The 26,463-nt window shown below is 34.1% G+C and overlaps 1 protein-coding gene across 3 annotated transcripts in view; it reads right to left on the bottom strand.

Annotated features, from left to right (window-relative positions):
- CSMD3 (CUB and Sushi multiple domains 3) overlaps positions 1-26,463 on the bottom strand; it is a 1,277,440-nt gene that overhangs the window by 6,942 nt on the left and 1,244,035 nt on the right. For all 3 annotated transcript variants that reach the window (XM_011982326.1, XM_011982327.1, XM_011982328.1), the window contains 7 exons: positions 25,691-25,764; positions 18,385-18,496; positions 15,398-15,577; positions 12,800-12,865; positions 8,003-8,161; positions 4,933-5,045; positions 1,713-1,800 (listed from right to left, as the gene is read on the bottom strand). In XM_011982326.1, coding sequence (XP_011837716.1) covers positions 1,713-1,800; positions 4,933-5,045; positions 8,003-8,161; positions 12,800-12,865; positions 15,398-15,577; positions 18,385-18,496; positions 25,691-25,764 — 792 coding nt within the window. The remainder of the gene's footprint in view (positions 1-1,712; positions 1,801-4,932; positions 5,046-8,002; positions 8,162-12,799; positions 12,866-15,397; positions 15,578-18,384; positions 18,497-25,690; positions 25,765-26,463) is intronic.

Below are 26,463 nucleotides of genomic sequence, written 5' to 3'. Positions count from 1 at the left end.
AGGGAATACAAACTGGAATCAGGTGTAGTTAGAAAATTGTAGTGACAATCGAGATTAAAAAAAAAAAGGAATTAAAATTTAAACTAGAGCACTAGGAAGCTAGGAAGTGCTTGGGACAATAGATTTGAGGAAGATTTCTTAATGAAAATTAACAGAACTTGTTTAGGTGGATGTAAGAGTCAAAAAGACACAGGATTACAAGTATTCTACTTGAAGCTCAGTAAATGCTGATGGCATCCGCAGAGTTAGGAAATGAGAAAAGCTGTGTTTATCGACACATTTGCACAGGAATGAGGGAAAAGGAAATAGCTAGCAGTTCTTTCTCAAAAGGAAGTAGTTCCTTTGTTATGGGTTCTGCTTCAGACTTGTAGTGTTTGAGACACTTTGGAGAATATTACATGAAAATATTCAGCACTAAATTACACAACTGTGTAAATGCACTATGTTAATGAGTGTTTCATCCTGTTTTTAAGACGAACACAGGCAGGATGTGATGTAAATGGCACCTTATTATTTTTCATGTAGAGAAAGCTAATTTATCTTTTTGATAAACAGTTACATTTAACTAAACCTCACCTTTGTCGAGGTTAAAGAAAATTAATATGTTAGTTTTCACCTTATTTTTCCTGTGACGTAGTACAGCTATGTAAAAGTTCAAAATTTTAAAAAAGTTCATTTTTGGCCAGGCGTGGTAGCTCATGCCTGTAATTCCAGCACTTTGAGAGGCCAGAGGGCAGATCACCTGACGTCCGGAGTTTGAGACCCACCTGGCCAACATGGTGAAACCCTGTCTCTACTAAAAATACATAGCCAGTCATGGTGGCTAATTCCAGCTGCCACGGTGGTGTGCATGGTGACCTGTAATCCCAGCAACTTGGGAGGCTGAAACAGGAGATCCCCTTGAATCAGGGAGGCAGAGGTTGCAGTGAGCCAAGACTGCGCCATTGCACTCCAGCCTGGGTGATAAGAGCATGACTCTGTATCAAAAAAAAAAGTTAATTTCTTAAAAGATAAATGTCAAATAATAATTTTTAGAGCCTGTATTTATTCTTAGTGTATCCCAGTCACAGTATAAATAATGGGAGACAGTAGACCTTAGGATAATTATACACCAAAAGCTATGTGTATAAACACATTCTTGCAAGACCATTAAAGGTTTACATATATATAGAAGAGTTGGAAATAAAAATGACAAAGTTCTTTGCTTCCCATTGCAGAAAATTTACATATTTGAAGAGCACCAAGTCCCCAAAAGGGGCCCATTCCTCAAAGTTATTTTCTCGTTCCAGACCATATGAGTTTCTGAAAGTGTCACTGCATTTTCAGAGGAGTGAAAACTGTGACAATATTCAAACTGAAGAAAAGTAGCACAGTTCTCATGAGATATGATAACATAATTTACAGTTTAATATTTTCTTTTTTTATCTACGTCACTTTTTGTCCTTTTTATGTGCTTAAAGGCAAGTCAGTTTGTCATATTTATTAGAAATATCATGAAAATCTAAACACTGTACAGAGTTGGTACATAAAGATCCGATATTTTGAAGAATGTCATTATTTAAAAGGGTTTTCAAAGAAACAATGCATAGTCCTGGCAGTGCAGAATTTACAATGTAGTAAGTGTGCCTAATGTACAGAATCCACAGTCTTTTTTTTTTTATGATGTCTGGAATAATAACAGAAGTTCATGAAAATCAAAATGAATAAATTACCCAGTCTTTGTAGGCCAAATTGTCCATAATCTTTGCCTTGAATAAATCCTTGAAATACGTAAGTAGCTCCATCAGGCTCCGCAGAAACCTAAAAATATTTAAAGAACCAAATATATTTGAATACTGGTCATAGCTATGTTTTCCCAGCCTTAATAAATACACAATTTTTTTCTGAAATGAATATTATCACAAGTTCCTTTCTTCTATATTTTCCTCCTTTGCAAAACATAGCACGTTGTGCAAATTTTCCATCATTAAAAGCAAAAGTAAATTTTCTAATTTGAAATAATTATGATATACAAAAAAGAGATTGGTTATTAATGTATGATATAGTTATAGATTTCTTAGAGGTTAAGACATCTGCTGTCAATAAAAAGCAATGACATGATGAAATACAATGATCAATTAAAAATTAAAACATAAAAATACTGTACTTTGTAAATTCTATTACAGTTCCACACCCCGCTCCCCCAATCTTCATGAGAAGAGTTTACTCCCTATCTCATTGAATTGGGGCTTGGTCCTGTGACTTGCTTGGGCCTCTGGAGCGTGGGGTTGGGATTGACAATAGTTCAGTTGCAAGCCTAGGCCTTAAGAGCCATACTTTCCATCACACCAAGTGGAAGAAGCCAGCCACAAAAGGCCACATATTATATGATTCCATTCATATGAAAGTCAGAACAGGGAAATCTATACAGACAGAAAATAGATTAGTGGTTACTTAGAGCTGGTTTGAGAATGTAAGGCAGGGATTGATAGCTAAAGGCTGTGGAGTTTCTTTATAACATGAAGAAAGTATTCTAGTCTGGGAGAGGTGGCTCAGGCCTGTAATTCCAACACTTTGGGAGGCCAAGGCAGGCGAATCACTTGAGGTCAGGAGTTTGAGAGCAGCCTAGCCAACATGGTGAAACCCCCATCTCTACTAAAATTACAAAAATTAGCCAGAGGTGGTGGTGTGTGCCTGTAATCCCAGCTACTCAGGAGGCTGAGGCAGGAGAATCGCTTGAACCTGGGAGGTGGAGGTTGTAGTGAGCCGAGATCATGCCAGTGCACTCCAGCCTGGGCAACAGAGTTAGACTCTTCCCCCCTCCAAAAAGAAAGTATTTTAAAATCAGCTATGATGAGGGTTACATATATGTGTGCATATACTAAACACCACTGAATTGCACAGTTTTAAGGGGGTGAATTGTAGGATAAGTGACTTATGTCTACATTGAGCTGCAAGAAAAAGGCATAAGTCAATGGATTTGAGCTTATTTCAGAATCCCAGCTTATTTCAGAACCACTTGCTCCTCTAAGAGTTTTGGACTTCTGACAAGAGAAGTACACGCCCTAGGCAGCAAGTGCCCTTTCAGATGCTGCCCCAAAATGAGATGATGAGACATGAAGACCTGGACTTAATACCACAGCCTCAAGTAGTGCCTCCACAGCTAACCCATTACAAATGACAAATAACTACATACTTATTATTGTTTGACCCAGAGGCTTCATGGCTATGTCTAATGTTGCCAATGCTAAATACTACATGCGCCTTGCATTTGTATAAAATATTATATTTAGGCCGGGCGCGGTGGCTCAAGCCTGTAATCCCAGCACTTTGGGAGGCCGAGATGGGCGGATCACGAGGTCAGGAGATCGAGACCATCCTGGCTAACACAGTGAAACCCTGTCTCTACTAAAAATACAAAAACTTAGCCGGGCGAGGTGGCAGGCGCCTGTAGTCCCAGCTACTCGGGAGGCTGAGGCAGGAGAATGGCGTGAACCCGGGAGGCGGAGCTTGCAGTGAGCTGAGATCCGGCCACTGCACTCCAGCCTGGGTGACAGAGCGAGACTCCGTCTCAAAAAAAAAAATAAATAAATAAATAAAATAAATAAAAAAAATAAAAAATAAAATAAAATAAATAAAAAAATATATTTAAAAAGTACTTTCTATGCATAATGTAATTTGATCTCATAAGTAACATAGGAAATGTTACATTTCAGCAATTCCTACTACTAAGTAGTAAAGTGATGTATCCTGAAGTTTGTGTTAATTAATGGCAATTAGTTACCTAAGTCATGAATGTTATTATAAAAGTTGTAAAAATCTTGAATCCTCACTCTAAAAAGCAAAGGATACCAAACCACCCCTGGAAGTCTGACATTTCACAACAAGTGATTTATTCTTTATTATCAGACATTATACTCTGGGTGTGGCCACCTTAAAAAAATAAAGTACTTCTAAGGAGAAGCTCAAACTCTAATATCTTAATGAATCAATTCACTTTGTTTCCTACATAAAATAATACAATTAAACAATCTGAGTGCATTGAAGATTTGAGTTAGTTCCCAACTCCATGAATACAGAATGCAGAAATAGGGTGAACGCTTTTTTTCCTCAGGAACCAAACTTATTGAAGCCTACTAGATAGTAGGTTTCTTGAACTTATTGAAGGCTTATTGAAACTTATCGAAGGCTACTACATAGTAGCCTATGACCCACTACAGTATCTTCTTTACCATTAAGTTTTCCTTACAAAAAAAAGGCTTGGCACTTGAGAGGATACAGTCAGATCTCTCATGCTGACTCTTCAGCAAAGACTCCTGGCCCTTGTGTTTTCCACTGTCAATCTTAAAACTCCACTCACATAAATCACTTAATAGAAGAAGTGACTCCATGGTGAAGCTACAGTAACTGTCTCCCCACAGGAAGCAGCTCACATAAGTTCCTTTTCGTGGACTTTATAAAATAGCCTAAATTCATGCTTCAATATAACAGGAATATTTAATTTTCTGATGTACTTTCTAAATATGTTGCATATTCCTTAAGTAGTAGTGTTCCAAAGATTGAATTATATTTTATCCAGATTCATTTATCATAGTGCTGACTGTAGATGGAATATATTTGATGAAATCAGTGAAAAACTAAATGCAGATCAGCACACACACACATACACACACCCACATCCACCCATACCCCTCCCATACACACATACACCCCCCCACACACACACGCATACACCCACTCCCCACACCATACACACACGAAAAAAGTAAGCAAAGCACATCAGAATCCAGTATTCCTAGGCTCGTACTTTAGAATACTAAATATTTATATTTACTAATATATATGTATGTGTATGTATTCATAATTAGCTAAATTTAGAAAACTCTCGTTTCCTGAACAAGCTATAAATTTATCATTAAAATCAGCAGCAGATGTTGAAATAACTATACTTACAAAGCCATCCATTGCCCAATTTTCTTCCTTCATTTTTTTCACAGAAGCATGAGCAGGTACTTTAATAAGATATATGCGTAACATTAGGCGAGCTTCCTGGCTTTTATATACCCCTGTAAAATGCAAGGACACTTTAGTCTACTTAACTTTGTAAACAGTTATACTTCATTTTATTATCCATCATTCCTTAAATAGATTATGTAAAGATATGTAATAAAAGAAGAAATAAAACAAGGGCAAGTCAAAGATGGCTTAACCTATAATGCTCTTTGCAAATCGTGTAATATACATTGATTTATCTGTCTTCTGAAATCCTCAACTTATTTCTTAATTGTGGGGCTTAAATTACCTATACGTATTATCACAATTAAGCACTAGTGTTCTTAATAACATCATCCCGTGATATTCAAAACAAAATGATTTCTTCCCACAATCAGATTCTGAAATTTTCAAGCATACAAATCCAGTGCTAAAATTCCTGATATTTTCCTTAATAATAAATTAGGTGACAACTCTGTGAAAAAAGAGTATTCTAGGTGCTGCTTGAGTTACAGCAGTATATAGGAATATATGTTGTTCCTATTTTTAATAATTTCCACCAAAGTAGGAGGTATAAGGAGGTATAAGTAAGGTAAACAGCTAAATAAAACACGTGAGAGAATGTGATAAATTAAAAGCCAGAGAGAGATCATTTCACACTGGAAGGATCAAGGAATAGTTATTAAGGAAAAGCACTGGAGGGCCAAGCACGGTGACTCATACCTGTAATGCCAGCACTTTTGGAAGCCAAAGCGGACAGATCGCTTAAGTCCAAAAGTATGAGCTTAGGAGTTCCAGACCAGCCTAAGCAACACGGCAAAACCCCATCTTTAAAAAAAAAAAAAAAAAATTTTAATTAGCCAGCCATGGTGGCACGCACCTGTAGTCCCAGCTGCTCAGGAGGCTGAGGTGGGAGGATGGCTTGAGCCCAGGAGCCAGAGGTTGCAGTGAGCCGAGATGGCACCACTGCGCTCCAGACTGGGTGATAGAGCAAGATCCCATCTCAAAAAAAAAAAAAAAAAAAAAGTATTTGAACTGGTTCTTAAAAATAAAGTAAGATTTTTAATTTGGGAAGATAAATACAAGCAATGGCATAAGAAAAAGAAGCAAAAATATATACAATGATTTTTACACAGTAAGTGTTCTAAGGGTAGCAATAAGCTGGAGTGCAAACATGTTTAGGGAAATAATAGAAAATAGGATCTCAGAAAAATATGTGATTAACCGTTGTTTAAAACTTGACTGTATTCGTTGATTCTAACTTAATTGTTCACCTATGTAATAGGGCACCATAATATGGAGGGTATGAAAAGACAATGAGACATAGATCGTGGCCTAAGGTAAATTATAATCAATAGGCGGAAGACATAAAAGTAATCGATAATAATATTGCTGAAAAATCGCTACAATTGGTTTATATGGAGACAGTAAGTGAAAGCAAATTAATCTAATTATTTGTCTTTCCATATACATAGAAAACTCGTCCATCTAGATTAGAATAAGTATACATTTATTTTGGGCTCTTTTATAGAAAATAAAGAAAAATTTTGTTAACACATCAAAGTTAAATAAAGCATGAGCCACAATTGAAATGTATTTAAATGAATGTTTCATTCATTTAAAGTTTCTTTCGATTAATATAATGTAATTATATGTATTTTAAAAATTATACTACATATTAAATTCTAATATTTTTACTTTGTGTTTAATGGAGGATCAATCAATAATAAGAATGACACTCAATATATTTTCTTCTAAAACTTATAAAATCAATGAATATAATTTTATTTTCCATTTCTTACAGCACAAATTATATCATTATTAATATTTATATGGATTATATATAGACAAGAATTTTACAGTATATATTTCATATTTGCAATATCAAATATCATAGTGCCTCATTTTGAAAAACGAGAGCAATTATAATTCAAACGCATTAATTTGAAAATATTTATTGAGGCCTATTTTGTCTCAGATGTTCTGCTAGCCTCTGGGAATACAATATTAAGTTGGAAGGCAAAGAACTTTCTTAGAATTTATTTTATATTGTTAGAATATAGACACATACAGGAGATCGAGACCATCCTGGCTAATACGGTGAAACCCCGTCTCTACTAAAAAATACAAAAAAAACTAGACGGGCAAAGTGGCGGGTGCCTGTAGTCCCAGCTACTCGGGAGGCTGAGGCAGGAGAATGGCGTGAACCCGAGAGGAGGAGCTTGCAGTGAGCTGAGATCCGGCCACTGCACTCCAGCCTGGGTGACAGAGCAAGACTCCGTCTCAAAAAAAAAAAAAAAAAGAATATAGACACATAATAAATAATAAATATAATAAATATAATTTCAAATATTGAAAAGAAAAAAACAAGGTAAGGCTGCCTAAAACTAAGAATATGTCTGACAGCATTTTTAATACAAAGGTTCCTTTAGGTCAGCTCACTGGGAGTATTGCTTGAGGAGGTGACTTTTGAGAGAATATCTGAGTGTTAGGAAAACCAGTGCAATCAAAGATAATGAGAGATGTGTGTACTGGACAGAGAAAACAGAAACTTAAGGAGATTGACCAGGCTTTGGTTCCCTTATGCCTGTTTAAACAAATACAGCTCTATCTTTATTTGTCTTAAATACTGGATATCCATCTAAACATGGTCATTTGAAGAAATAGTTTTGTGGCCACAGAATAGTTGAGAAATCACTGATTTGTTCTCTGTGGTTTTATGAGAATAGAGAAAGATTTAGTTGTATTCATACCTAAATTAAAAGTTATGATCTAATATATGACATCTAATTCTAGCTACCAAAAATTATTGAAGGAACTTATTTTAAAACTAGTTTTATATTTCTGTAGTAATATTCATTCATCAATCCAAAAACCAGAAAACCTTGGTTCTGAGTGAATATGAATGTCATCAAAAGCAAATGTATCAAAATAAACATTTCACCATATAAAAAGTGTTAATAAAAATGATGAAATCATAATAGAAATAAAGGCATGAAGGTATATTTCATTGCTGTTTGTATTGCGATACCTGAAAGTAGCAGCTCCATGTTGCTATTGCTCAGTGTTGCGTTAACTCTCCCAGTGGAAGCATTGAAACTAGTAACCGTCAAGGTCATGGGTTGTTTCCTTCCTTTGAAATTGTAAGAGCCTTTCCATATATAATTTTGGGCAAATACATCATCAGGAACTGTGAATAGATTAAATATACTACACATTAATTGTACAATGCCATATAAATATAAGCATTAGAGTATTAGTTTATTGAATAATGATGTATTGCTAAATATACAATAATGTTGAATGTGTTACAAAATTAATTCTTCATATAAAAGTGTTTCCATTTTTTAGAATAAATCAACATTGTAATAATCTAGATTTGTTCATATGTTATCGATAAGAGAGAAATAGAAAACACCAGTTAAAAACATTAGGTTTATTTTTAGAACCCAGGTAAATATAAACTTCACTTATATTTGGTCTTTTATACAATATATTTCTTTCTGAAGGAAAATAAAATAATTACACAGCACCATGGCAGTAAAACTATACACAAGTCCCAAGAGGTCTGCTTTTTTTTTCTAGCAGTGGGAATAGATTTTTAAGAGGAATAGCAAAGAGTTAAACTCCGCCTTTGCAGAAAGGTCCTGCAAAATTATCACTAGACAGTGCTTCTGTGTTCCCCCTCATAGAATACTGAGTTTAGTTCTTCTAATAACAGATGCTCCTGAAGAAGAACAGGGCTCTATCATATTGACAGCTTTGAAGTATACAGGTATTTTTAGAAATTGTCACTAGTATTATTGGACTCTCCAGGGTGAGAGATATAGTGTGGTAGAATCAAAGAACATTCTAAAGCTCATAAAATTTTCATCTAAAGAAAAAACACTATTTTAGATACTAGCCAGAAAGACTTATTGTATTTATATAAATTATTTATGTAATTTAGAGTTATATAAATTAGTTATGTCAACGTCTACACAGCTTCTGGGCAGCAGCTAAGAGAAGCTGCATTAATCCTATACCTCACAGCATAGCGCATCCCTAGAAATCAGGTATTCAAGGGGCCCAGGCTTCTTTAGATGAATGAGTGAATGAAGTGGATTTAGGAAAAAAGTCCTTTTTTTAATTTGTCTAACAAGTTATCGATGATTTTTCATCTGATATATGCATGTATCATACTTCTTACCAGTCAGATCACAGGGATTTCTGTTACAAGCTGTGTATTCCCTGAATTCTATTAAACCAAGAAAGCAAAACCGCTGTGACGGATCAGCATAAAAATACCCTAAGAGTTGAGTTTCTACTGAAAATTTCAGTAACAACTTTTTATTTCCATGATAATTTATAAGCAATATAGCTCCTTACTTTGATACCATTGCCAGCTTCCATTCTTATTACTTTGGAGTAATGTAATCACTGTGTCTTATTCATGATTTTAAATGAAATACTGCTGAAGGTTTTCTCACATAACATGCTATTTGCCATATAATTTTACTAAGATTTAGAATTTATTAAGAATTTTTAAAAATTATAAATAAGTGTCAAATTTTATCAAATACTTTCTTTGCAAATATTGCAATTATAATTTTTTGCACTAATCTCTTAATGTGATACATTACTTTTAAGGATTATTTAAAACTAAAATATCCCTGCATAGCTATGATGAATCCAAATTGGTTCTTGTGGGTGTTAAAGTAAACTAAATATGGCCTGAGAAGGACTCCATAGTTCTATATTTGAGTCCTTGTAGATGAACTGCAACCTAACTTAATAGGCACACAAGAGTGAAAACCTAATTTAGGAATATGCACCTGAAACAATAGCTGAGGCTTGGCCAATCCCAGCAGCTGTACTTCCACTATTCATACACTGATGAGTGTTCAAAATGTGTTCAAATAAGGCAAACACAGAACTGTAAGCAATCCAGTTGTTTCTGTCCCTCCCTTCTGATTTCTGTACACTTCCTTTTCTTTGTCTAAAAATTTGTTCTGACCACGAGGCACCCTGGAGTCTCTCTGAATCTGCTGTGATTCTGGGGTCTGCTTGATTCACAAATTATTCATTGCTCAATTAAACTCCTTTAAATTTAATTTAGCTGAAGTTTTCCTTTTCACGTGGATTATCATTACTACAATGTTGAACTTGATTTGCTAAGATTTTATGTAAGATTTTCTCATCTATAATCCTGAGTCAAATGGACTGGAATTTTTTCGCCTTTATAATATCTTTATCCGAGTTATTAGAGATATGTTGAGCCTAGAGAATGAATTTTATTGTCTAGAAGAGATTTTATAAAACTTGAAAGATCCATTCTGTTCCTTTAAAATGTGGAGAAACTTACCAGTAGAGCCACATAGACCTCATTTTCTTTGTGGAAATAATTTTAACCAGTTCTTTATTTGTTACAAAATTATTCATATTCTTTTATTAGTTAGTTCTAGTAAGATGTAGTGTTCTAGTAATTTGTCTGTTTTGTGTAAATGTTTTTAAATGTTGATAGTTATTGACAGTTTTCCCTTAATATGTTTTGAATTTCATTAATCTACGTAGTTATGCTCACATTTTCTTTATTATATTATTTTTACCACAAATTTTTCTACTTTGTTTCTAAAAAGAATGGCATTTGGTTCTGTTGAGATTCTTCTATTGTTTTGGGTGGTTGCTTGTTTTTATTATTATATGATTTCTGCCCTGTTACCGTTATAGTCTTAATGTTCTCTTAAAGGGACACAACTAATTAATTATGAGGCTTTTTTCTTCAATAATGTAAGGATTTTTTTTTTTTTTTTTTTTTGAGACGGAGTCTCGCTCTGTCACCCAGGCTGGAGGGCAGTGGCATGATCTCTGCTCACTGCAAGCTCCGCCTCCTGGGTTCACACCATTCTCTTGCCTCAGCCTCCCGAGTAGCTGGGACTACAGGCGCCCGCCAATGCGCCCGGCTAATTTTTTTTTTTTTTTTTTTTTGTATTTTTAGTAGAGACAGGGTTTCACCATATAGCCAGGATGGTCTCGATCTCCTGACCTCGTGATCCGCCCGCCTCGGCCTCCCAAAGTGTTGGGATTACAGGCATGAGCCACCGCGCCCGGCCAATAATGTAAGGATTTAAGGCACAAATTTCCCTCTTAACTTTCCTTTTCTAATAGCCCTCAAGCTTTGATACTTAAATTTTTCAAAATAATTAAATTCTAATATATTTTCTGTGTTAATGTCTTCTTTAATTCACAAATTATTAGTACTAATTGTGCTCTGAATTTCCAAACATACATGAATTTATTTTAATTATATATTTTCTTATTGAACTTTAATTGCATCCTGGTCAGATATGAGCTATGAAGACTAACTTTGTTTTAAAATTTGTTTAATTTTATTTATTATTTAATATGTGAGCAGTTCTTTACAGATTTGATGTGCTGGAGCTACTATTCAGAGCTTCCAGCTGGTCCCAAATCAAGCTTGCCGTTAGAAAATTGGGGGCATTGATGAACAATTATGGTTTTCCGACTCCATTGCAAACAAACTCTGCCTTACTTTTATGTATTCTTTGATTTCCTCAATGGCATTCTGCATGTTTTCAATAAGTGTTGAATGTATCAGTGTAAATCGCAGAACTTTATGGTCCCTCCAGTTTTATAGTATGTACATGGAGCACTTCTAAACCCAATTAAAATTAGATCCTAATGTAGTTCTTGGCCCAATACAACTGAGAGAAATCTGTTTCCAAGGTTAAGATAAGATATTAAGTTCTTATTTTACTGGCAGCTTTTTAATAGTATCACATAAAAAATACAAATACTGAATAAGAATGATATGGTCCGGCTCTGTGTCGGACCCAAATCTCAACTTGAATTGTACTCTCATAATTCCCACATGTTGTGGGAGGAATCTGGTGGGAGATAATTGAATCATGGATACTGTTCTCGTGGTAGTAGATAAGTCTCACAAGATCTGGTGGTTTTATCAGGGGTTTCTGCTTTTGCATCTTCCTCATTATCTCTTTGCCTGCCCCCATCCACGTAAGACAGGACTTGCTCCTACTTGCCTTCCTCCATGATTGTGAGGCTTCCCCAGTCACGTGGAACTGAGTCCACTTAAACCTCTTTCTTTTTAAATTGCCTAATCTTGGGTATGTCTATCTGGAGTGTGAAAACAGACTAATACAAAGCAACTCATATATTGAGCCCTTTCTATGGGCTAAGCACTTTGCACTTCATTTGCATGAAGTTTATTATATAATTATTTAATTATTATTTATTTTGTATAGAAAATATATGGAGACTCAGATATATAAAATAATTTTTTCCAAGGTCACATGTAAGAGAGTGTATAAGATGGGAATTACATCAAGATTGTAGGGCTTTAAAGTTTATGTTTGTATTGATTGTACTAGGTTTTCTAGTTGGCTTTTTAAATCAAATAAGTGAAAATAAACTGGTCAAGTCCTAGAAGTTACTGATCTTTATTCTCATACCAAGTGTATTTGAATCCTTTTTAAAACATATACATTTAAAAATTTTAAATAAGACCTTATTTTTACTTTTATATTTTAAATGAAAGTATTGTCATTATGTTATAGTTATTTACAGATACTCTTCAAGGAAAATTTCAATATTTTTAGCAGACAGAACTATGAACAATACTTTTGTAATATTAACATGTCACTGTGTTACATTGCTTTAAATTCAACATCTTGTGAATTATCAAATTCAAGATAGTCATAGTTTTTATACTTAAATATGTTTTTTAAATACACAGCTACTATGCCAAGAAAACAGTAGACCATTTTTAGAAATAATGAACTCTAGAAAAACAAATGACATTACTAACCACTTAGCTTTGGGCTGGGTGTTCCCAGTGCAGGTCTGGGATCTTTCACCAATATTTTAGAACCAGCTATGAAAAGAAATAAAGGTGTTTACAAAAGTTGATGTAATTAATTACATACACATGTGCGCACACACACACACACACACAATGTGATGCACTGTCCATTTTATTATCTGACATTTCACGTAGATAGTTTTCTCTAAAATATCCCATTCATCACAACATCTCAGTACCCTACTCAATACTCATTATGTAACTGTTGATTTCAGTAATTATTCCCATTACAGTCTATTGGCACAAGGGGCAGATTTGTGTTGCTTTATCATCTTGGGATGTTATTTCTTATTTTAAAGGCATAAGCCAAAGTGGAGACAGTTGCCTCCAACATGGAAGCTGAGAGTTGAGGGTCGTTCTTGTTGACAGAAGGCAAAAACTATTTGGGTAGGGTTTACATTTAAAAATCAAAGTTTGTTGAGATAATTAAATATGTCATTAGAAATTGGATAGACTCAAAGGTGAAATCTTCAAGGTTTTAAACCAAAACCAAAAGTAGTCCAAAACTAAATAAATTATGTAGGATGTAGAAGTGACTGGAATATTATAGGAGCTATGACATGAACGCCTTGTAAACAAGGTATCCTAAGAACAATGTAATGTCTTAAAAGACTGTAAAAGGATGTGATTTGGGCAAACATTGCTCTGGTTGCGAAATAAAGAAAACTTTGGAAAGGAGCAAGTACAGATATGGCTAGAGAAGTTAAGAGATACTGCAGTAGTCCCAGTAGAGATAATGCTGAGTTAGAGTATGGTAGTAGTGACAATAAACCAAAAAGGGGAAGAGATGTTAAAGCTATTGAAATTGTGGTGATTCAGAAGGATAGGAAAATATCAAAGGAATTTACTAGATCTCATGTGTAACTATAGGATGGTAATGTCACTGAGGTAGGGAATACCAAAGGGAAACTATAGGGAAAAAAGAAATTGATGAGTTTAGTTTTGCATGTATTGAGTATTGAAATGCCACTGAAGAATTCCAGTAGAGATATCAAGCAAACAACTGAATATGTAAGAGTGAAGCTAAAATAAGATAAATAAGCTAGAAATATTAATTTGTAAGTAATCTACATAAGGACTGCTATTGAAGCCATTGGCTTGAATGACATCACCTAAAAGTGAATACAAGATGAAAACAAGAGATGGCTGAGCACTGCATCTTTAGAAAATCACAAGTAGAAAACAATCAGTTTATAAAGGAAATAGAGAATGGATACCCAGAATTAGGGGGAAGTAAAACATTTACTCATTCAACAAATATTTATTGAATGCTTTTCACATGTAAGGTACTGATTTGTGTTAAAATTACAGTTGTAAAAACTTTGAGTAAAGTCTCTTATGAGATTATATTCTAGTTGAAGAGGGGTAGATAGGAGGACAGGAGAGTGGAAGCAGATAATGACAAGCAAACAAACCAAAGAATAAGGTCTTCTTCTACTACAGGGATTTCAATCATTAAAAAAAAAAAAAAAAAAAAAAAAAAGATAAAAAATTAGAAGGCTTTACAAATAGGATTTTTTGGATATAAGGAAACGGATTTTGTTGATGACCTTACCAAAAACACTGGAAAAACTTCCTTTACTCCTTCTTCTGGCAATATAACCCTTTTCTAAATGGAAATTGTCCTGACCGAGCAGCAATAGGGTGGACACTTCACCCACATCTGGTCCAAATATTAGTACCATAGAATCCAGGCTGAGTAATGGATTTGGTGATGGGCTTCATTCAAAATTGTGGCAAACAGAATCCCAGATAGTGCTTTCCTGACCAAACTTTGGGAAGGACTCTTTCTACTAGGGTTACTCTGGCAGAGTAACCTAGGCATTATGGTAGCAATTTTCCCTACTCTAATGAAGCGTGTACCCACATAATTTATGTTCACCTGGTATCTCTATGACCTTATTTGGAACGAAGGCCTTTGCAAATGTAATTAACTAGAGATCTTGGGATAAAATAATCCTGAATTTAGGATGGGCCCTAAATACAAGAACTGGTATCCTTATAAGAAGAGGAGAGGCCACACAAAGATACACAGAAAAGAAGGCCATGTTGAAATGGGGTAGAAATTGGAGTAAGGTGAGGAGTCAATGAAAACCCAGGATTGTCAGAAGCTATAAGAAAATTGGAAGAGGCAAGGAATGGTTTCTGCTTAGAGCTCACAGAGGGCACAAGGCCCTGATGACACCTTAATTTTGGACTTCTGGACTTTAGAATTGCAAAAGAATAAATTCCTATCGTGTTAAGCTAGCCAGCTTATGGTACTTTGTTATGAAAGCCCTAGAAAAATAATATACCTACCTTGAAGAGAAAACTTGAAGATAGAATAAAGGCAAGAAGTAACATTTGCATGGGAAAAAAGCTTTGAATAGATTCATAAAATTTATATATCTCTGGATCCAGAAGTGCTTACATTACTCCTAGACTTGGAGTTAATCAACAAATTTCCCTTGTTCCTATGCTAATTTGAGTTGAGTTTTTGTCTAGAGCCAAGGAAGGCAATGGTACAATCTCTTGTGTTAAAAATATTCTATAGAGAAAACTTACCTTCACAAACAGGAACTTTTCCAGTCCAGGTGTTATCGGATCTACACACTCTATGTTCTGTTCCACCTGCTAGGAAGAAGCCAGGCTGACAGGTATAAATCAGTGTATATCCATGAGATGGAAGGTCCATCCCTACTACATTTGCATGAGCAGGAGTTTCTGGCTGTTTACAGCTGTGGGCTATATTTAAAAAAGACAACAATGTAAATTTTCTATAGATATGTTAAGAAAATTTTGAGACAGGAGTCACAATACATTTTAGACATACTTCAATATCTTTATATACATATATCTTTGAATAATTATTCTAATAAATCACAAAAATGTTTCAATGCAAATATACTTATTGATTTCATACTTTAGCATTTCCTAATCCACCATTTGTGGAATACTAGTAGATGTTAAATAAAATGAGAAAAAAAAAACACATTGTCAATAACTAAACTCACAAATGTATGCTTTACCATTTTAGATAGTCACACATTCTAGAGAGTCACAACAAACTTCAGCATTTCAAAGGATCTGTGAAGGTAAGATACCTTTTAATGTTTGTCAAGCTCAGGTTTTCTATATGAGTTCAGAAAATATTATTTTATGAATTTTAAATTTATTATATTTATTTTAAATTAAAAATCTATTTTCTATGGTTAAATAAAACCACAGCTAATTATATTGCTTTGGTATTAATACTTCCTAATAAAAGTACATTTTAATAATTGTTTTACATATGGAATTTTCAGGACATATTTGGATCCGTATGCTAGAAGTATCATTTTATTCACCTAATTATCTCCTTTTCTCCATGTTTCTTTCCACTCCTTACTCTCTACCTTGATTATACCATATCTTCCCCTTATTTCATCGGTTTTATGTCTTCTAAAGACCATTACTTTCTCAGTCAGAGATAAATGCTACAAGAAACTTGTCCCCTAAAACAGATAGCATTTTTAAATAAATTCCTATTGTGTTAAGCTAGCCAGCATAACTTCATTATGAAAGTACCATAAAGAAGAGATCTATAAAAGTGATCTCTGAAAAAAGTGTTCTGTGGATAAATTTTAGAAAGCAATACTTTTCATTTGTTTCTTAATGGCACTCCATAATGGTATAAATAATAGCTGACATTTTTTTACTCCATGGGCTAAACATTGTGTTAAATGACTTTTTGTTTTTGTTTTTGTTGTTTTTGAGATGGAGTTTCACTCTGCTGCCCAGGCTGGAGTACAGTGTCATAATCTCAGTTCAATGCAGCCTCCACCTCCTGGGTTCAAACGATTCTCCTGCCTCAGACTCCCGAGTAGCTGAGACTACAGGCACCTGCCACCACACTCAGCTAATTTTTTGTGTTTTTAATAGAGATGGGGGTTCACTATGCTGACCCAGCCGGTCTCGAACTCCTGACCTCAAGTGATCTGCCCACCTCGGCCTCCCAAAGTGCTGGGATTATAGGCCTGAGACACCATGCCTGGCCTAAATGGTTTATATTTACTATAATTCAGTTAGTGAAATGTAATCCTCCTGCAGTAAGTATTGATTAGGAAAACTACAGTCTGTCTCTACTGCCTTCTTAAGCCCTATGTTGTGGACATGTTAGAAACTTTGAGATGCTTTGCAGTAACAGACGCTGTTTAACTTTATTTAAACTATCATATCCCAACTGGAGGACATCAAAGAACCATAGTTTACTATGAAACTCCTAGTTACAGCCCACACAGCTGTTTTAAGGTACACATTCTGAGGAATTCTCTTTTAAGGAATTTTCCACATTTAAATATAAGCCAACAAGGCACATAACATGGAATCTCTGTGGAGTGTTCTGCTTTAAAGTAAGCCGCTGGTCCCTAGGTGCCCCCACAATCATTTGGATGGTTCTGAACAGGGATAGAGTAAATTCACTGGGCTTGTGTAGGCTTCAGCAAATCCTAAAAGCTAGACACCATCCTAATAAATGTTTCCACCCCAGCTTACTTTTTTTCCATTTTTCACCAAGAAACACAATTCAAAAGATAAGGGAGTAGATTTTTTAAAAAGACAACTGGAGAGAAAGAAAAGCCAAATAGCTGACCAGCTGGAATTCATTTCTAATTGTATGTCAGCAAAAGTTATTTAGTGACCCTAGGCTTTGTTCTTATTTAATCTGTATAGGAAGTGCTCTCCACTTAGGATCAGAGAACATATAAAGGAAATTCGAAAATTGTTTTCAAATTTGTGGCCAAGTGCCCATGAATATTTCCTTTCATATATGTTTCTAGTTTCCCCAGATTCTCAGATAATATTTTCACAAGGGATTTTTGAAAATTAGAAACTGTGGCCGGGTGCGGTGGCTCAAACCTGTAATCCCAGCACTTTGGGAGGCCGAGACGGGCGGATCACGAGGTCAGGAGATCGAGACCATCCTGGCTAACACGGTGAAACCCCGTCTCTACTAAAAAATACAAAAAACTAGCCAGGCGAGGTGGCCGGCGCCTGTAGCCCCAGCTACTCAGGAGGCTGAGGCAGGAGAATGGCGTGAACCCGGGAGGCGGAGCTTGCAGTGAGCCGAGATCGGGCCACCCACCCCAGCCTGCCACAGAGCCAGAGTGAGACTCCGCCTCAAAAAAAAAAAAAAAAAAGAAAGAAAATTAGAAGCTGTTAGATTGGCATCTTGGGTATTTTAGATTACTTCAGACTGATAGGTGCAGATCTATAAACTAAAACCTAAACTAATCATCACCTAAAATTACCAGTTGGCTAAATATATAAATAAACATAAGGTCTTTACAAAAAGAACAAAATTGTGCCTTGTGCTTTCTGACTTACTTAGAGAGTGCTTCCCAATGGCCATGGGTTTATGATACAGTAATAAAATTACATACATAAAATATGATTTTTAATCTAAAAGTCAATTTGATACACCTATAGATGTAAATGTATTTGTATACTTGGGAGAAAACAATGCATATAAATTCTTACCCATGATAGCATTATTTCTTATCCATAATACTTACGCATGCATTCAGGCTGAATTCCACTCCATGTAAGATCAGGGAGGCAAGTGCGTGTTGTAGAGCCCTGGAGAAGGTGTCCTTTTTTGCAATGGAACTGTACAACACTTCCTACCTATAGCAGATAAAAGAGAGAAAAAAAAATGTTCAACTACAACTTCAAATATGGCAACAAATACGGCTTGAGTGAGAAAATGCTATCAAGTGAAATTCTGTATGGTGGAGTTGGAAGAAAAAAAGAATTGAAATCTGATTTAAAATAAAATGGGAAAAATTCAAAGCTAAAAAAATAAAATCCTGACTTTGTTTACATATCATCACCAAATAGTTGGGTCCTTAGTACATACACAGATACCAAGTTTTTTTGCCATCGGAATTTGAAGAAAATATTTAAGACACCAAAAAATCCAACAAGCTACACATGAATACAAGATAGAGAGACGATTAAAGATAAATAAATGAAGCTTGATAAAAATAGATATGGAAATAAATATGGCTAACCACATAAGAAACAAACAAATATTGAAGTGAAAAATGCAATATGAGATTAGAGACAAAGGTGGTTACTGAAGGTGGTGGTGACAGCAGAAATATACAATGGAATATATACTGTTTGCACTAGCTTTTAAGGGTATAGAAATTAGGAGAATATCTAGGATAATGGCTTTCAAAGTGTAGTCTCTAGGCCGGTAATATCAACATCTCCTAGAAATTTGTTAAAAATGTCAATTCTGAGGCCTTACCCCAGACACATAGAATCAGAAACTCTTAGGGTAGAAAAACCAGCAATCTGTTTTAACAAGCCCATTGGGTGGTGGTAATAAACACTAAAGTTTGAAAATGCCTTATAGAAAAGCAGAAAAGATAATAACATGATGAAAAATGTATGTTGGTTAAAATATATATCATTTGCTTTAGGGGAAAAGATAGTATATTAGATTGATTGGCATTTATTGTTTACAAAGTGAGCAGGGCAGGTAGAGGTTTGGGTAAGTGGGAAGCAGGGGTATATAGTAAATAAGAAAACAAATCACCACAGTAATGTACATGTAGTTTTAATTCTGGATCTCACTTTACTTGAATAAGTCATATCTCCTATCTCCTCTTTGAGACCTAATGTCTCATTTATAAATAACAATGATAATATTATTTGTATTGAAATCTGTTTCAAGGATTAAATTAAATAGAATATATACTCCACTCCACCCTAGGATGACACTCAAGTTTTAAATAAATTACAGGCATGATGACTCAATTGGAGAGATAAGTAAGAATTAGTTTCTGAAGGGTCTCAAATAGCAGGCTATGGTATTTAGAAGAATTAATAGTAGTAATTCTAATTATGAGGCTGGCACTGCCATTTTACATTTGAGTGGATAAAAACTGTACAAACTTGTGGCAGTAAGCCTAGGAAAAAAAGTCATTTCCTCAAAATAATTACAAGAAAAAAATCAACATGATGTATTGAATGATTAACAGTGGAGGATGAGATAAGGGATATTTAGGGTCTGCCACTTTGGACTTCTCCAGCAATTGTAGTCTGAGAAGGCTCAATCACAGTTTTAGGACTTATCACTCAGATCCTGTTTTCTGCCTTCCCCTTAATTCCTACTGCCACTTGACAGGACAGTAAGAAGCTAAGCTTAAGATGATATAATTTGATACTAAGATTCCATTTGAAACTTCAGACTCTGAATTCCACCATTTTTCATATTGTTATTATTGCCCAGAACTATACTAGGCCAGAAATATTAAATTCCAAAATTCTTTCTCTGGCAACAACCTTTTTTCTTCATGTTAGCTCATGCTGTGTCTTCCATGGACCCTCACCTTCACCTCTAGAAGATCTCTTATCCCCGGATGCCCCGTTTTCTCTAGGCTGTTACACTGATTGACTCCAAGAAGCACCATTTGCATTTTATTCCGTATAACCAGAGTCCCCTGACTTGTGCTCCAGAGCATGCCATTCACATTCTTTCTGAAGTTGTGCAAAATGGTGGTACAGGTTTTCATTTTTCAGTGTGGACTAGATTATGTAATATACAGTTTGCAGTTCTATTTTTCAGTCAAACCAGTTCTACAAAACCCATCATCTCTATCAATCCAGTAATTCTTCTTAAGGTTAGATCCCAGTTTATAGTGTCACTTGTCACTAATAAATTTTCCCTTCATTCACTTCACCCCACAACTGGAAATTTTACCTTCTAAATCCTTTTCAAAGTATCATCTTCCTTTTTTCCCCACTTTACATCCAGTGTTTCTCCACAATATCTTTTCCATAGGCTTTGGCTCTCACTTTAGCAGACATCACAGTCACCAAAAGGACTTTATGAAAACACCAATAGCTGAGTGCCCCCCACCAGAGTTTCATACTCAGTGGATCTGGGGTAGGTCCATGAATCTATATTTCCAACAAGTTCCCAGGTGAAACTGCTGCCGTCAGTTAGGCGCTACACTTTGAGAGCTACAGCCATAGACAATTAGAATAATCTTCTAACTTGTCTCCATTTCTCAATTCATGACCCACTATATTTGTTTTCTACACTGAAGTCAGAGTGATCTGTGCAACATGAAAGTTTGACCTTATTATTCACCCATTAGGATAAAGTTACATTGTGCTAACATTACAAAGGCCTCCATAACCTGGCCACTGACCATCTCTCTAGCATCATCATTCATAGCTTACTTTACTCAAATTCTGTTCAATTAACATTGAACTTTTGTATCCTGAAATGTATGCCTATTTTCATGCTGTTCCTACTGCGTGGAATGCCTCTCCCAACTTTCCTCTCCTAGTTCTTACACTAAAAGAATTAGCTCAGCCACCATCTGTAGAAAGCCTTCTCTGCAGCAAGAAATTAGAAAAACCATCTCTTTTGTGTGCTTCCTTAATGCTTTTCATTGTTATCGGTGTTATTGCCTAGCCTAAGAAATCACTTATTCTAGCTGACTAACATATCAAAATGTTAGCCTTTCTAGGCCAGAGACTGTGTGTACTCATCCTTGTGCACCTTGAGCTTACAAATGTGACTTGAAAATGTTGGAGCAATGGAAGGAATGGGGACTAAATAATATAAAATTACTTGATTATTTCACTTTAGAATATTTAACATCTATTGGTTCTTAAAGTGCAATGATATCACCTCTATACTTTAGATAAGGTTAAATCATTCTGTCTGTTTGTTCTTTGAAGGGTATATTTGGTTTATTTCATTAAACCTTTATATTGGTCAGGTGTAAGAAATATGTTGGACTATATACATTTTGTTTTTACTTGTAAGACATTTTTCCTCAATGCTGTAAGCTTTTTGAAGTCATTATAACAACTGCTTTAAATATTAACCAAATGTTATACAATTAAAATAAAATCTGTTTTAAGATTTTTCTGTGTATCACCAACACATCTAATTAAGATTTTTGTCAAATTCACAAATACTTATACCTAATATCTAACAAAGATTTATACAGATTTAATAATTGATTAAATTGCTTATCCAGAATTTGTTATAGTCAAATCAACACAATTTTCTCTAAATATCAGTGCATTAATAAATAATTTTTTCAGTGATGAACCCACTTAATAGTGTATTTTACATAGTTCTCTATCCTTTTCCAATTTGATATATCCTTCTGACTGAACGACTTCCAACATGCATAGTATAATTTGCTATTTGTAGAAAAATAGGTAACAAAATTCTAAAAATTTATATTATCAAATTCAAAAAAATTCTTGGAAAAATAACTTATGTACAATTTTTCACCATTACTTACTAATAAAAAGTGTTATTTGCATATACAACATTGTAAAAATTAATATTGAAAGTTTTTATAACAAGAATTTTAAAAAATCTGTATCAAGTTTTAATTGCAACCAATGTTTAAATAAAAATCACTTTAAATTGATTTAAAGTACCATGCTGTGTATAAATGCATTATAGACTTTTAAGACATGTCTAATTAGTAAATATCACTTATGTTATTTAACACCTTATTCTCCTATTTTAAATGTTATATCTTAGTCCCTAAATTATAAAATTTATATAGCAAATAATAGGATTAATAGACATTTTGCATACATTTGGAACATTCTCAATAAGCTCTATTTTTCCCTTCCATGAGATTTCATGGCAAATGACACTTGGCATGCTAGAATTTTTATCAATGCATTTATTTGAATCTGACTTCTTATATCACATGTTTGTTTAACTGGAGTATCCAGCATGGTTCTTAGGAACTTTCAATATTTATATATAATTAAGGTCTCAAAAATGTATATGCTTCCTCTGCAATATATACATTTTAAAAAAATAAATTTATGTTTTTCATTATGTATTTATACAAAACATTTTACTCAAGAAAAATTGAGGTAGCTTTTAATAAAAGATATTTGTAAATTAAAATAAATAAAATTGTCACAGAAAGGCAACATCATAAAAATGAAGGTATAACAGATGTGCTTAAGATGCAAGTAATTTTTGCTGACTGAGCATCAACTTTGGTTCTGGGCTTCCTGGTTTAAGAAAAGTTTAATTATTATTCTTTATATTCAAAACAAGAAGATTTTAATTGAAAATAATTTTTTTACTTTCAGAATTAATGTCACTGTGTTTATCATTTAAGGTAACAAAACACTATGAAACATATATTTACCTCATTCAATATACTAGGATACTAATTTCAATTACAAACTTAAATTAGTATATATATCATATATAATCACTACGGGTAGCTTGGTAGGGTTAAATATTTTATGGTTAAATATCTTGAGGCTAAATATCTAAAGAACCAGATTAAAAACATTTCATATTTATAATAACTTTACATAACAAGCCCTAAATCCAAATAATGTAGTTTCCATTGCCCAGAGCACAGTTGAACGAGCGATACAGCAGTGTGCATGTGTGCTTGTCATTTACTTCATAATAAACCCTGATGTTGCATCAATTATTTTGACAGCTATTCTCTTCACCACCAATCTGTTTTTAGCCAAAATTATTCCAATTTACAATATTTTAATAAAAAGACAAATTATGTTGAATACTTTTTTCAATGATAGAGTTTTCATCATTTCTAGCAATGAGTGATATATTTTTGTATGTTAATAATTATTGATGTCCCAAAATCTACTATATAAATCTATATAGAAAAAGAGAGTGAACAAATGAATGCATTAAAGATAAAATTAAGAAAATGATCTAAGTGCCCCTGTAGTTCATAACTTTCTCTTGCTCTTCCCCAAAATGGGCTTCCTAACAGCTGTGATTTTGCATCATAACTCACTACTGGTCATCTAATCCAACCAACATGAATACAAAAGTTGGGACATTCTGATTCTCCTTGGAAATTTGTAATTGAGATTGAGATGATCACTTTCTGTATGTGGCTGAGATGTAAATAGAAATGATTCACTCTTGGCCATATGGCCAATCTGCAGAGAGAAACTATGAGGTGGATAAACAGAAAGTAGTATAAAAACTGAGTACTTGCAGCCAGTGCCTACATTCTGGGCTTGATGAGTCTCACCTGGATTCTTTCTTTGGGAGCCTGGACATACCTGCACAGTAATGCCTTTAGGCTTTAAGTGGCTCCAAACAGCTTTCTTTTGTCACTTGTAAGCAATCGTTTTTCTCAATGGCTCGAGATGCCTTTTGCATATAAAACCATATTCATTTGGAATTCACCAATAAATTAGTACTAATTAGAATTATATAACTATTTATTGTGTTAGATCTATACAGATTAAGTTAACAGATTCAGTATGTATGTGTATATATATACATTCATATCTGCCATATGCATGTAAAAAAGCCAATCTCCCTAATGTAAGACACAAAATATATTTAATTTTAATAGTTACATAATTGTATATAATTAGACTTTACCATATTTGAAATCTAGTCTATTCATATTTATTCATGTAGAAAATAATGATTTAATACCTGTTTATTAGCCCAAATAACATAAATTCAGGGTTAGGTTAACTTTGTTACAGCATTTTTCAATGATTATAATACAATCCTTAGAATGCAGAGTTAGTGATTCTCTTCATTTTGTTGGATGACTGTTTTAAACTCCATGTTAATCATTCTCATCTCTATTATCTCAAATAATATTTACTAAGAAAAAAAACTAATATTCTTTAGAAAATCAGCCTGATTTAGTACACAGACACTAACATCACAATTTTGTATTCTGTTAGAATATGTCACCAACTTGCTCTGCGAACAAAGCAAATCACATTCTGTTTCAATTTCTTTGTACATATGATGAGGACTAGTGCTGTGCAGCTAGTTGCCCATTTTTCAGGATTTGGAACAACTGATAAAAACTTTTATGGAGATATTAATCTAAAGTTCTCTAAAAACACCAATATAATGGAGACAGACTCATTTTTACACTTTTGTATTATCCGAACAGGACTGAAGGAAATCAGAAGAATTGGAAATGCTATCAAATCAATGTTCATACTGTGCCTGAACTGTAGCTAAATGGAAACTATTTTTAGCAACAAAATATGGCCCTTCAGATGAGCCCTTCCTTTAGAAATGGATGGTCTTCAGGTTCACACTGAATTTCACACAGAATAGCACAATTTACAAAACCCGGCAACACAGGGCAATTGGGTAATGTGTAAATTGGCTATTTCTGTTTGGAATCAGTATGCACTTTGGCTCCCCTTGGATCCTTTGTAACTGAAAAGTTGCTGAATCTCTACCTAAAATCGAAACTGGAAAAAGAGAGAATAAGAAAGTCAGCCACATATGACTGGGCATGCTAAAGAATTCTAATATAACAATTCAGCTATGTGTTGTATAGTAAAGGGTTATGGTTATTTTTCAGTAATTTCCCACCATTTTAAACACTGACACCAATGTCATATATACAATTAATGCTTTATTGAATAACCCACATTTTTATATATTTTCTGTTTATCTCAGAAGTCTCTCCTTTAAACTCTTCAATCTTTACTTTTCTTCACTGTCCCCATATCTTCCTGTAGAGTTTACTCATTTACTCCCTCACTCTTACTGTTTCATATATAACTCTCTAATGCTGACGGATTTTTCCTATGCTAACTGCTATTTTTCTCTTTTTGTTTTAATTTATCTTTATGTTCCAGTTAAGCTATTTTATTAAAACTTTTTTTTCTAATTTACTTCTACTCTTTTGTTGTCTGTTACCTTTCTTATGTGTTTATAAATGCAGATAGAACATGACTTTTTGTTATGTCAACAAGATTATATACATATGAACCAAAGATGCATTTTGACCTAGTATGATGCTAAATGGACATAGCTAAAGCACCCACTTGAAATCCGAATGTATTGTTCTGAGATCCATGCCGAGGCACACCTGGGTTTTCACAAGAGGTACGAGTGGGCTCTAAAATGAAGATTAAAAATATATTAGTCCTTTAAAATTTACAATAGATATATTTCTCTCATAGAAAACAATTTTAAATAATCTGGCGTTTGGTGCAAATTATCTAGGAAATAATAAATAATGTAAATGTAATAACATCTTTCCATGGACAGAAGTCTGTTAATCTTGAAGCAAGAAATTCAGGTAGACTTCATTTGATATCGATTATGAAATTCTTGAACTTTGAACCCTTCTAATATAAAAGCACTTGACATTCAACTAGCTCTGTGGATGCAAGATTAAAGAAAGATAAAGGATATGAAAGCAGTATACATGCATGTAACATTTGTCCAAAGACCTTGCTAAACTATGATTTGGGGTAGGGAAATATTTCTCTGAAGAAGTAACAGTTTTTTCCCAGAAACAGGACTTGATAGTTTGGATTTTATTGACACCCATTGGATATTCAGGCATAAGAATGGTAGATAGATGAGTCGGTTTATTTGAATGACAGATTATTTAGTTAGTTTACCAGATATGGCATTAATTTTAGGATTACAGAAATGTAGTTACAATCATTTTGAAATCACTATATCTTTTAGATATTTTTGGAACAAATCTAATTTCATACGAAGATTCTTTATTAACTATAAAGATCTACGTAAAATGTCAGTAGTTAATAATGTCATTACCTGAAAGTATTTTTATTTTTCATTTTAC

This window comes from Mandrillus leucophaeus, unplaced genomic scaffold (genome assembly GCF_000951045.1).
Source record: "Mandrillus leucophaeus isolate KB7577 unplaced genomic scaffold, Mleu.le_1.0 Scaffold239, whole genome shotgun sequence".
NCBI lineage: Eukaryota > Metazoa > Chordata > Mammalia > Primates > Cercopithecidae > Mandrillus > Mandrillus leucophaeus.
Note: the sequence above shows the minus strand (reverse complement) of the source record. Positions and strands in the feature narration are given on the sequence as shown.